Raw genomic sequence first — 13,885 nt, 5'->3', positions numbered from 1 at the left:
CCAAGGTTGCTGAGTGAGCTTTCATGGCAGGGTGGGGATTCGAACTCAGTCCCGCACCCTAACCCCTACACCACACTGGCAAAATACATGCAGGATTCAGATTTTTATCTCCTCACGTTCAAAAAAGTATGGTAAATTCCTTTAAAATGCATCATGTACTGCCATGTGTTTCAAGATGACCTTCACTGGTTTGAGATTATATCAGAAAAATTCTATTATGAGGCCTAAGGGACAAACCACAGGGGCCACTGTTACCTGGAGCCCTTCTCAAAAGTTTACATCAAATGAACGTACAATCCAGGTAAAGAGTACATTTGATTTTTCCTTATATGTGAGTTGAGTAATTTTCATATTGCATCCAACGTATTCCATGTTTCCCCACAGGGATCGCTCCCACCCACCCACCCCCGGCATTTTTGCATCACGGTACCTGGTTCCTGCCCCACAGCGGGTGCCTCATGATGTTTAACACAGGGCTGAAGCAGCTGAGGCCTGTATGGTCCCCATAGTAACCGAGGGAGACAAAATGGTTGTGTTTGGCTCGAACTTCTGTGGCAGTGGCATTGGCCACACGATGGATGAGTTCAGGGCTGTCAGAAGAGAAAACGAGACGAGCTGAGGGGAAAGGAAGAAAAAAGGCTCTCCAGGTCTGAAGAGAACAGTTGCCTAGGCTACGACCACATTGCTGGATGTTGCACTTAAGAAATCATTCCCTACAGGATTGGCTTGTCCACACAGGAAAATCCCATTATTAATTATTGCTATATTGCAATGGTAGCACAAGACCCAATAACGTGTGGATGTAGTTTGTACTGAAGTGGTAAACATGTGGAACTGCTAGGGTGTAAAATTTCTGGAAATTCTGCAGTTGTAAGGAGGAAAAAAAAAAACACATTTCAGCCCCCGGGGTGGGGGGGAAAGAGAATTTGAGGAAAACCCCCTATATGCATACTTTTTTTACCAACTCTAAACTTACTGTTTTAACACAAAATCCATCAATTACGTGCGTGGCTAACAAATAAAATTGTATCATTTGGCATATTTATGCAGGTTAAAATGACAAATGCCTAGTTTTCTATAAGCAAGAGTAAAATATATGTTCAATAAGAGAGAGAGCCTTTCTAACACTTTTATCATAGCTGTGGTGATCTGGAATGCAGGAAAAAATGATAAAAAGGGGGGGGAACAATTTTTGTAGTAAATAAATGCAAGTATATTATTTGGACAGAAATACTCTCATGCATTCACTTTAGGCCAGTGGTTCTCAACTTTTTTTGCTCCATTCCCCTCTATCACCATTGTTCAGAATATAATTCCCCCCTTCCCAAGATAGTCTAACTCAAAAAAATCACAATTTTACAGATTGTACATAATCTATAGGACATCACACTTTGCTGAATAGTGGTCCCAATCCCCCCCCCCGAACCCTAAAATCCCCCCCGGGGGGGGGAATTCCCCCTTGTTGAGAACTCATGCTCTAGGGCTAGCAGCATATTTCGATATCAGGGGAAATTTTATAACACACCCTTCTACAGTTGTATTACCCCGATACACATTATAGCGTATTAACTGTGGACAAAACTAATCCACATTTAAACAATACATACGATATATATTTGAAAATACATTGGGTACGACGACAGTACATGCAACAATTATCATTCTCTAATGCTGTAATTTGCCCTGACCTGGACGGCCCAGGCTAGCCTGATCTTGTCAGATCTCAGAAGCTAAGCAGGGTCAGCCCGGGTTAGTATTTGGATGGGAGACCACCAAGGAATACCAGGGTTGCTGTGCAGAGGAAGGCACTGGCAAACCACCTCTGTTAGTCTCTTGCCATGAAAACCCACAAAAAAGGGGTCGCCATAAGTCAGCTGCGACTTGAAGGCACTTTACACACACACACAATGCTGTAATTGTCTTAAAGATCTTTATGCTGCACATTTTGAATGAATAAAAACCTCATCTCAAAAAGCATTTCACTCATTCCGAATGAGAACATATTTCACTGGAGTATTTTTCAGCGCTTCTTAAAATTTCCAATCTCTCCACTGGAAAAACTGGGGGAGGGAGTCTTGGGGGTTTCTTTTCTGAAAATGTCCAGACCTTCACATCCCTAGAAGAGTAACAACCCCTAGACCAGTAATACTCAGTGGCTAGGGAGCCACAGATGGCTCTTTGACATGCCACCGGTGGCTCCTCTGACCACGGTTCCCCAATATGGCACCCACCTCATGTTTCAGGAAGCAAGCGTGGTATAGTGGATAGGAGGGGTGGACTCTAATCTGGAGAACCGGATTTGATTCCCCACTCCTCCACATGAGCGGCGGACTCTAATCTGGAGAACTGGGTTTATTTCCCCACTCCTCCACATGAAGCCTGCTGGGTGACCTTGGGCTAGTCACAGCTCTCTCAGAACTGTCAGCCCCACCCACCTCACAAGATGTCTGTTGTGGGAAGAGGAAGGGAAGGTGATTGTACGCCGGTCTGAGACTCCTTAAAGGTAGAGAAAATCGGGGTGTAAAACACCAACTCTTCTTCTTCTAAGGAAGGCCCTTGCCTGATGGGGCTTGCAGTTGGCAGCAGGTTCCCACCTTGAAACAGCCACTGATGGACACACAGGTAAGCTGCAAACACCCCCAAGGTACAGGCCTCATGCCAGGGAATGAAAGTAAATTTGGCTCTTTTGGTCGAGGGTAATTCCAAATGCGGCTCTCCACAATCCGCGAAGTGAGTACCACTGCTAGAGAAACACTGTGAGCCAGGGACGGAATGCTGTCCCACAGATAAAAATAGGTTGTAGCCTAGCCTTGTTCCTGACAGAACACTCTACATACAGGGGACTTTTCCATACAGAAGTATCTCCAAAATACACAGCCTTCATCAGAACTCTTAAAGCTCAGGCACAGATTTACCACCTCAGTGAAAACTAGACCAGAAAATAGGTTTTTGGAGAATTGGCCATGGCTTGAAGGAACCAATGCTGCTTTCCATGGCATATGCACATACACCCTTCTGTTTCCTATGACCAAGCAGACCTTTGAAACTATACCCATGTGAAAATGCAAGAAGTATGCACAACAGCAGCAACAGCAGTTCTGTGGCTCAGTGATAAGAGTATTTGACTGGCATGCAGAAGGTTCCAGTTTCAATTTCCAGTGTCTCCAGGTAAGGATTATGTAGTAAGTGATGGGAAAAACCTTTGCCTGCAACCCTGAACACATGAAGCTGCCTTCTACTGAATCAGACCCTTGATCCATCAAAGTCAGTATTGTGTGCTCAGACCGGCAGCGGCTCTCCAGGGTCTCAGGCGGAGGTCTTTTACATCACCTTCTTGTCTAGTCCCTTTAACTGGAGATGCCGGGGATTGAACCTGGGACCTTCTGCATGCCAGGCAGATGCTCTACCTCTAAGCCACAGCCCCTCCCCCTGGGAAGCTGCTGCCAGTCACAGTAGACAAGACTGCCCTTGACAGACCAAGGAACTGGTTCAGTATAAGACAGCTTCGCATGAGAGTGAAGGAACAGTATAATCAGTCTCCAGCCATAGTTATTTAAAATAGCTCAAAGAAAGGGATAATTCCTGCCACTTTTTGTTTTCTTAGCTGGGTTCCAGTGCCTTTTTCAAAAAAGCTAGAATTCAGCCAGGGTAGTTTTTCCCAGCATAAAAAAGGCAAAGGCAAAGGTCCCCTGTGCAAGCACTGGGTCATTCCTGACCCATGGGGTGACGTCACATCCCGACGTTTACTAGGCAGCCTTTGTTTACGGGGTGGTTTGCCAGTGCCTTCCCCAGTCATCTTCCCTTTACCCCCAGCAAGCTGGGTACTCAACAACAATAAACCTTTCATGGCATATCCAATGTTACAAAGAGGAAAAAACAGTATAAATACTAAAGCTGGGTACTCATTTTACCGACCTCGGAAGGATGGAAGGCTGAGTCGACCTTGAGCCGGCTACCTGAAACCAACTTCCGTTGGGATCGAACTCAGGTCGTGAGCAGAGCTTGGACTGCAGTACTGCAGCTTACCACTCTGCGCCACGGGGTTCCTTTTTTTCCTTTTCCCCAGCATAGCGATGGGGGAAATGTTCAATTTCAGTCTATCATGAAGACAATCAAACAAACAAAAAGATAGCAGCTCTTAGAGAAACTGCAGCCATGAGGAGGTTGGGGCAACAAAACAGAACAGATCTGCTGGGAACCATTCCGTGGGGAGATCAGAAAAGGGAGAGGCTGAATCCAGTTTGATTTGCCCTGGAGGGTAGAGGGCCAGGGTGGTGTCATGGTTAAGAGTGGTGGTTTGGAGCAGTGGACTCTAATCTGGAGAACCAGGTTTGATTCCCAGCTCCTCCACATGAGCGGCGGACGTTAATCTGGCGAACCGGGTTGGTTTCCCCACTCCTCCACATGAAGCCTGCTGGCTCACCTTGGGCTAGTCACAGCTCTCTCAGCCCCACCTACCTCACAGGGTGTCTGTTGAGGGGTGGGGAAGGGGATTGTAAGCTGGTTTGATTCTCCCTTAAGCGGTAGAGAAAGTCGGCATATAAAAACCCAACTCTTCTTCTTCTTCCATCTCACCCCGCCCCAGAAGCTGTCTTATTCTGAATCAGACCATTGGCCAAAGTCAATACTGTCTACTCAAGATTTGCTAGAACTCTCCAGGGTCTTAAACCCAGGTCTTCCACATCACATGCTGCTTTGTCCTTTTAACTAAAGATGCTGGGGATTGAACCTTGCAGCCTTCTGCAGGCAAAGCAGAAGCTCTTCCACAGAGCCATGGCCCCTCTCCGAAGGACATACCTGAAAGACGCGGCCAAGCCTAAGGCCTGGGGGAAGGCTGTCGCCCAGCCAAAGGCCAGCCCATCCCCATGCAGGCACTCAGTGTTCCAGTTGTAGGGCCCGATGCCCAGCCGCTCAATGGGGGGTGCTGGGCCATTGTTCTTGGCACCTCCTCGGGACATCTGGAGGAACAGAGATACCAAGGCTTCAGGGTATGAATGGGGCGGCCCCTCTGCACTCCAGACAGCAAGGAAATAGCATTCACTGCACAGAAGCTCCCCCTCCTCAAAAAGGTAAAGGTAGCACCCTGTGCAAGTACCGGGTCATTCCTGACCCATGGGGTGACGTCACATCCTGACATTTACTAGGCAGACTACATTTATGGGGTGGTTTGCCAGTGCCTTCCCCAGTTGTCTACACTTTACCCCCAGCAAGCTGGGTACTCATTTTACCAACCTCGGAAGGATGGAAGGCTGAGTTGAACTTGAGCCGGCTACCTGAAACCAACTTCCGTAGGGATCAAAATCAGGTCGTGAGCAGAGCTTGGACTGCAGTATAGTAGCTTACCACTCTGCACCACAGGGCTCAAAGGGGGGATTATTTCCACCCTCCAACCCTTCGCTATACAGCAGCCATTTTCCCTGTCCCTGAGGCCGCCAACCCTTGTCACACAAGCATACACCTGCTAGTGTGCGGCTGCTGTGAAATAGGCAAACTCCATGCTGGCCATAATTAGATGAGATATAGAGAATAAAACTGCTGCTATCGTACTGCCCTTGTACAAATCTATGGTGAGACTACACTTGGAATACTGCGTACAGTTCTGGTCACCACACCTAAAAAAGGATATTGCTGAGCTTGAGAAGGTGCAGAAAAGAGCAACCAAAATGATCAGGGGCTAAGCATCTGCCCTATGAGGAGCAGTTAAAATGCTTAGGGCTGTTTAGCTTGGAAAGAAGGCTGTTAAGGGGAGACATGATAGAGGTCGATAAAATTATGCATGGTATGGAGAGAGTGGACAGGGAGAAGCTTTTCTCCCTCTCATATAATACTAGAACACGGGGCCATCTGAAGCTGGAGGGTGAGAGATTCTAAACAGATAAAAGGAAGTATTTCTTCACACAACGCATAGTTCAATTGTGGAACTCCCTGCCCCAGGATGTGGTGATGGCTACCAACTTGGAAGTGGAGGGGAGTGGACATGTTCATGGAGGTGAGGGGTATTCATGGCTACTGGTAAAAATGTACACTAATCATGATGCATACCTATTATCTCCAGGATCAGAGGAGCATGCTTATTATATTAGGTGCTGTGTGACACAGGCAGATTGGTGCTGCTGCAGTCGTCTTGTTTGTGGGCTTCCTAGAGGCACCTGGTTGGCCACTGTGTGAACAGACTGCTGGACTTGATGGGCCTTGGTCTAATCCACCATGGCCTTTCTTATGTTCTTATGCCTGCCAGCAGAGGCTTTTTTGTTTTTTAACCAGCAATTGGGATATTGATATAATAGAGCAGAATGAGCATCAAAAGCACAGGACAACACCTCCCCCCCAAAAAAAAATTAGACAAGGGTGGTGAAGAACAGCTCAGGCACAATTTGGACCAACAGGGAGCAGTTTCCAGGATGCTGCAGAGGCCCAATTCCAAGCTCACCTACTTGGCCACTTCAGTGTACAGTTTCAATGCCTTCTCCAGGGCGATCTTCAGTCTAGGGTTGCCAGCCTCCAGGCGGGGCCTGGAGATCTCCTGGAATTACAACTGATCTCCAGACAACAGAGATGTTTATTTATTTAATGTCAAGAGTCAGAAGGGACCACCAGGGTCATCTAGTCCAGTCACCTGCTACTGCAGGAAGTATAGGTATAATATCCCGGATGAGGAGGCATCCAATCGATGCTTACAAACCTTCCTCTCCTCAATTCAGCTGGAGGAAATGGCTTCATGGCATTATACCTGCTGAGGTCTCTCCCCTCCCCAAACCTCTCCCTCTCCCTCCCCCACCCCACACCCCCAAGTCTCCAGGAATTTCCCAACCCAGAGTTGGCAACCCTACCTCAGTGCCACCCAGTGCCTGCCCGCTTGGCTGAATTGCCTTTTCCTACCTGTAAGACCATCTCTTCCAGCGTCAGCCGGTTCACCAGGTCATCCAGCCGCTTCTCCCAAGGCAAGGTTGGGTCCCTGAAGGGGAAATCCTCCCCTCTGCTCAGCCCAGCCAATAGAAAAAGGGCAGCGATCCGGAGGAGAGCCATGACTTCTGGTGCATCAGAGAGAAGAGGGAATGAGGTTTGTTATGCAAGGCAATGCATCTCCACCAGAGAACAATGTCCCACCCACCCAATTGTGGACCCCCCTTCTTTATTATTTTATTTTAGACATTTATATCCCACTTCTCTTTGCAATGGGGATGCAAAAGGGCTTGCAAAAGCATCCTCGCTTCCTCCTTTTTAATCTCACAACACTCTGAGGTAGGCTAAACTGTGTGCCCGGTCCGAGGTCATCCGGCAAGCTTCGAAAGAAGAGTGAGGATTTCGAAATTGGTGCTCCCAGATCCTAGTCTAACTCGAAATGCTGTACCACACTGGCTCTCCATCAGAATGGCATCTTGGTTGGCAAACAAAGAGGGTCACCTGAGGATGATTCATACAACCTTTGCTCTCCATTTCCATCCATGTGTTGCTGGACAAAATACCTCTTCTCACAGTACATGCCGCCAATTTGTATGCCCCATAATACAGTCCTTTCCCTGTCCACACAAGAAATATTTTGCTGTGGGTGGGGTACTTGCAGGGTTTGCCACATCAATGACTTCCAAAACTGCCACAAGAATTACATTAATTAAAGGCCAGGGCATTCATCCACCACCACCCTGCATTGCCTGTTGCATCTCTGCATGGGTCTCTCTTCTGGCCTTGGCTCCTTCCAATCATCTTCAACTCAGGGCAGGCTAATTTTGACCTGTCTGTCCACTGTGAGAGCCAGCGTGGTGTAGTGGTTAAGAGCGGTGGAGTCTGATCTGGAGAACCGGGTTCGATTCCCCACTCCTCCACAGGAGAGGCAGACATTAATCTGGTGTCAAAAAGGGCAAGAGTCCAGTAGCACCTTAAAGACTAACAAAAATATTTTCTGGTAGGGTATGAGCTTTCATGAGCCACAGCTCACTTCTTCAGATACAGCTAGAATGTGAATCCATTGGTCTTTAAGTAGAAGAACAGTATGTAAATGTGAATAGCAGGCTTGATGGGATTAGGTGTGATATGTAGAAGAGTCTGTGAGAGATGGGTGTGGAGAAATCAGCATTGGTAATGGGCCATGAATGCAAGGTCTTTATTCAGCCCAGGTAAATGCATTGACTTTACTTTGAATATCAACTGTAATGCAGCAGTTTCTCTTTCCAATCTCTCTTTAAAATTCCTTTGTAAGAGAACTGCTACTCTTAAATCTGCAACAGAATGTCCTGGAAGGTTGAAATGTTCTCCCACTGGTTTTTTAATATTGTGGTTTCTGATGTCAGACTTATGTCCATTTAATCTTTGTCTAAGAGACTGACCTGTTTGTCCAATGTAGATTGTGGAAGGGCATTGCTGGCATGTGATGGCATAAATCACATTAGAGGATGAGCAGGAATATGAACCTGAGATAGTATGGCTGACATTGGTGGGTCCAGAGATGGTGTTCCTAGAATCTACGGCAAACAGACTAACACGGCTACCCACTGTGAATTAATCTGGTGAACTGGATTTGTTTCCCCACTCCTCCACATGAAGCCAGCTGGGTGACCTTGGCCAAGTCACATTCTCTCAGCCTCACCCACTTCACAGGGTGTCTGTTGTGGGGAGGGGAAAGGAAGGTGATTGTAAGCAGGTTTGAGTCTCCCTTAAGTGGTAGAGGAAGTCGGCATATAAAAACCAACTCTTCTTCTTCTTCTGTGTGGCAATTCAAATCTCAAATGTGGAAGAATTGTCTGGCCTCAGAAGAGGCCGACTGCGTGACCACCATTTTTCGAAGTGTTTTAGCCAAACAGCTGGCCTTCTGCCCACACCTCAGAGGACCTATAGTCCTGTGCGTGCAAAGTCAGAGGTAGACCCATTTTTTTTGGGGGGGGGGCAGCTTCCAAAAAGTCAGTGTCCACCTGTGAAGATATTGGCGAGCCAGCAAACAAAATGGGGGTGGGGTGGGGATGAGGGTCGTGAAGCCAAGTCCCAGCAGTGCCTCCACAATCTCAGCATTTGCCTTGGACAGCTGGGGGCTGTGCTGTTCCAGGAGGTGACCACGGGCATAAGCCATTCCCTTTCCCACCCTGCTGGCCTCACCACGATGCCAGTGCCTCAGTTGCTTGGGCGGAGATCCGGCCCTGGACGTCAAGCAAAACCATCTCTTCCCACCGCTTAGGGCTGCCAGCTTTTAAAGAAGGTTCCTCTACCTGTTCCTTATCAGGTGGTTTTATTTTGCTTCATGCCAGGAAAAGTTTCTGTGACAAATGGGAGACTGTCCTGCCCTTGAAGGGGAAACCCTTTGAGCAGAAAACCCCACAGGTTTTGGGATCTTTGTGTGTACAGCCTGAGATTTATCATATTATTCTCTCCCTGGAGGAGGAGACCTATCACGGCAGCAGGCCGTAAAAGAATGGTAGGAAACCGTGATTTAAATCCAGTCTTACTGACTAGTGATTTAAATGGTGATTTAAAATCCATTTGATTTAAATCAAATCTACCCTGGTTGGTAATATGTCTTTCTGGAAGACTGAGTTCTAAACATAGTCTGATTTTTCTCACAAACGGGCTCAAGGGGTTAATTTCATAGGAAGGTGCTCAGATAATGGGGCACGCCACCCACAGTTGTAACCTTTGGGAGTTGGTTTTCCCTCTGAGAAGGCAACTAGTTCAACCTGCCTGTAGGTTGCCGTTTCGTCTTTGGAGAAGGAGGGCGGCAGGTTTGGATCCAGCCAGTTTTTCCACTCTCATCTAATTCCCCTCCTTATTGCAGCCCTCCTCCCTCTACCTGCCAACAGCTTTTCCCTACTTAAATCCCACAATTCCCAGCATAGTAGGGTTGCCAGCCTCTAGGTACTGGGGGAGAAACAGGAGCGAAAAACATTTACAAACAAGGCGCAATTTTTATATAAGCTACTGAGATTCCTATAAACATACAACGTACAAATACAAGTAACCACACTATAACCAACACATAGTATGTACAAACTATAAAGGAGCAAAAAAATCTTTCAAAGGTCTCAGCAGAGTACCAAGTCTGTATGAGTTTAAGTATGTATAACTTGAACTTATACATACTTGGTACTCTGCTGAGACCTTTGAAAGATTTTTTTGCTCCTTTATTGTATATTTTGTACATAATATGTGTTGGTTATAGTGTGGTTACTTGTATTTGTACATTGTATGTTTATAGGAATCTCAGTAGCTTATATAAAAACTGCACCTTGTTTGTAAATGTTTTTTGCTCCTATACTGTTTTCCTAGCCTCCAGGTACTAGCTGGAGATCTCCTGCTATTACAACCCATCTCCAGCTGACAGACAGCAGTTCCCCTGGAGAAAGTGGCCGCTTTGGCAATTGGACTCTATGGCATTGAAGTCCCTCCCCTCCCCAAACCCCGCCCTCCTCAGGCTCCGCCCCAAAAACCTCCCACCGGTGCCGAAGAGGGACCTGGCAACCCTACAGCATAGGTATTTTGGTGATCCAAGGGGACTCTTGCTTCGCTTTTCCACCAGGGATAAAACTGGCTGGGTGCAACCCCAAATCTGTTGCCTATGCTTTCGAATACAGCTGCATCCCTTCCCTTTCAAGACAGTCCTTAAACCTGACAGGCAGCTTTCCCATTATTAGGAGGAGAACACCCTGCAGGGAGAGTCCCATAGGCTAAGCTTGTGGTATGAAAATGTAGAAGTTTTGAAGGTGCCACAAGAATCTGTTTGTTTGTTTTCTGCAACAGACTTAATATAACATAGCTACCGCTCTGAAACTATGGTTGTTACCGCACTAGGTATTCCCAGCGATGGATCAAGAGTTTGGAAATGTTTTAAAAAACATCGCTTTAAAAGGGTTTTTGGATGCCACGGCTAAAAAATGGTTGGAAGACGTCTTCACAGCTAAAGGGGCCAAACAAAGTGCGAACAGTATTTTTTATAACAGTTTCAAACCCTTAATACATTGGTGGGAATACATAGGGGGTGACCACATTTGTATTCCCAGCGATGTATCAAGAGTTTGAAAATGTTATAAAAAATACTGTTTGCACTTTCTATGTATTCCCACCGATGTATTAAGAGTTTGAAAACGCTATAAAAAATACTGTTCGCACTTTGTTTGGCCCCTTTAGCTGTGAAGACGTCTTCCAACCATTTATAAGCAGTGGTATCCAAAAACCCTTTTAAAGCGATGTTTTTTTACAACATTTTCAAACTCTTAATACATCACTGGGAATACAAAGTGCGATAACCCCCATAGAAAGTGCGAACAGTATTTTTTATGACAGTTTCAAACTCTTAATACGTCGGTGGGAATACATAGAAAGTGCGAACAGTATTCTTTATAACATTTCCAAACTCTTAATACATCGGTGGGAATACCTAGTGCGGTAACAGCCTATGACAGGTTAGGGGGAGGGGGTAATCTGTTCTTTGTTGCAACTCGGGGGTACTGCTTAGGGATACTAACCTCCAGGTAGGGCAAAGGGATCCCCTGGAATTATAAGTCATCTTCAGACTACAGAGATCAATTCCCCTGGAGAAAACGGATGCTTTGAAGGGTGGATTCTCTGGCTTTCAACCCCACTGAAGTCCCTGCCTTCCCCAGGCTCCACCCCCAAATCTCCAGGCGTTTCCCAACCTGTAGCTGGCAACCCCCACCCCCTCCCCCGTGGCCAGGGGGAGAGCTGGCAGCCCCTAGCACTGCTACCTCCAGCCATAAATTCCCTAACTTTCCCTTTTATCTCTACTTAACTTACCTCTTTCTAAGTACATGGAAATCAAAACTCCAAAGAACAGGCAATTCAGATTTTAGAAAATATACATATATTTTTTTCTCTTGCAAGGGACAATAAAAGGAAGCCTGTGCAACTCAAATTTCCTCCAGCCCAAGCCTCTCCATGAATGCACGACTTTATGATTTTAACCATTTGAGACCCGAATGAGTCCAGCTATTTGAATTTATTTTCTAAGTCTCATGCAAGATTTCAGCAAAGCAAAATATATTTATCTAGTCTATTTCAATTTGCAGTTTGCAAGATCTGAGCCAGGCTGTCAAAGATAGGACATTTTGGAGGACTTCGATTCATAGAGTCGCCATGAGTCGGAAGCGACTTGACGGCACTTAACACACACACAGTGTATTTCAATTGTGGATTTTTTTAAAAATCACTAAAATTGCTTCCAGCTTCATAAATGAGTACATTGCTGGAAATACTTCTCAGAATTTTAAATCAAACAGAATAAATATTGCATTGGAAACATGCGGAAGATTATTGTATTGCGAGGAATTTAGGTTGACACGTCTCATTTCCCCATATTCTATCTGTAAAGAATGCTGATTTATTAAGCATAGTTTGTTTTCTTTCCTCTTTATGAAACAGGAGCACTGTGTACCAGGTGTAATCTTAGATGTATTAGGCTTCTACGTTGTGAACCATTACGTTCGCTCAAGAGTCAGGTGATAAGCATGATCGGAAGGTATCTGGCCTGAGTGATAAAAACCCAAGGTCAAAAACCTGAAAGTGGGAGCTTCAACACAGATCCGGATCCGGATGCTGTGTAACCTGACTGTACTCGGAGCTCCTAGCAGCGGAAGGGGAGATAAGCTCTTGTAAGGTATAAATATTATTGTGTATGCCTGCTGAATGCTTTGTTTTGTGAACAAAGCATTGCTTTTCCTTCACCTACCGGTGTATTTATTGCCCCCAAATCCAAAAGAACCCCTGCCTTGGCAGAACAAATATAGAACAAAAAACCCAGACTAAACATTCCTACAATCTCTAAAATTAAAAGAAATTAATGATCGGGGGGGGGGGGACAGTACTTAACTTTATACCACTATTCCATACCTGGTCAAATTCTGCTCACTTTTAACATGGGTTAAAAGGTTTGCGAAATTAGGTAGACAAAAATGGATTGGTTCGGAGGGGCCCAAATAGGGGATCAAATGTTTTTTAGGATCATCTAACCACAACCTGTTGTGCAGGATTTTATATATCCCTGAAATCTTCCTTAGCCCGAACATTTAACAAAAAAACAAGAAATGGTGGAAGGAAGAAAAAAAATCTGCAGCTGGTAGAGTGTATATTTTTAGTAAGATCACAGAATCAAAATGAAAACCAGCTTGGAGGTAGACAGCCAGGGAGCAACCCAGAACAAACCCATGAAGTTCCTACCCCACAGAGTGAGTTACCTCATGTAATTTTTCTAAAGGCATTTCAGTTTGTGGCACGACAACTTCTTCCAGTTAATGAACACTTCTTTTTAGAATCATACAATATTCTGATGAAAAGGCAAAACAAAGCAAAACAGCGGCGCCCCTCTCCAAACCAGCAGGGATCCAAAACCCAAATATGAAAGTTGGCCAGCCAAAATCACCTCTGGTTCAGGGTAAATTTTTCCCAGGCTCATGATGTCTACATCTGATAAATTGGGCTATTTAACTCACCAAACGTTACGCTAAATCCGCTAAACTTCAAGATGCCCTAAGACTGTAATCTGGCCAATTGAAGACTAACAGGACAATCCTGAGAACATATTCCTGGGTGTAAACTCCACCGAATAGACCAGAGAAGCATTCTGAGTTAGACCTGTTTAGGATTGCTTTCCCAAACCCTTTGAGCTTGACTACAGGGTAAAAGAAACTGGAGCTCTGTGGCATTTCAAAGCGTAGCAAGTTTTGGCAAAACTGGTTCCTTTTTTTCCAACAGATCAGCATGGCTACTTCTCTGGGATTACTGTCACGGACGTTATGAGGAAAAGGTTACACAGTGACAGAGGGGAGTGAGAATCATAGAATTGGAAGGGATCACCAGGGTCATCTAGTCCTAAAGCTTTTTAAACTGTGGGTCGCAACCCCATGAATGTGGGGGTCGCGAAAAATTTGGCAACAGTATGCAAATTTGC

At 45.7% G+C, this 13,885-nt stretch overlaps 1 protein-coding gene across 1 annotated transcript in view; it reads right to left on the bottom strand.

Moving 5' to 3' along the window:
* The window catches only part of LOC130475165 (uncharacterized), a 33,021-nt gene extending 20,173 nt beyond the window's left edge, over positions 1-12,848 (bottom strand). Inside the window, exons 1-4 of the mRNA XM_056846903.1 lie at positions 12,829-12,848; positions 6,880-7,031; positions 4,798-4,958; positions 431-590 (exon numbers count right to left, since the gene is read on the bottom strand). Coding sequence (XP_056702881.1) covers positions 431-590; positions 4,798-4,958; positions 6,880-7,026 — 468 coding nt within the window. The 5' untranslated portion in view covers positions 7,027-7,031; positions 12,829-12,848. The remainder of the gene's footprint in view (positions 1-430; positions 591-4,797; positions 4,959-6,879; positions 7,032-12,828) is intronic.
* Between the last annotated feature and the right edge of the window lie 1,037 nt (positions 12,849-13,885).

Source organism: Euleptes europaea, chromosome 3 (assembly GCF_029931775.1).
Source record: "Euleptes europaea isolate rEulEur1 chromosome 3, rEulEur1.hap1, whole genome shotgun sequence".
NCBI lineage: Eukaryota > Metazoa > Chordata > Lepidosauria > Squamata > Sphaerodactylidae > Euleptes > Euleptes europaea.
Note: the sequence above shows the minus strand (reverse complement) of the source record. Positions and strands in the feature narration are given on the sequence as shown.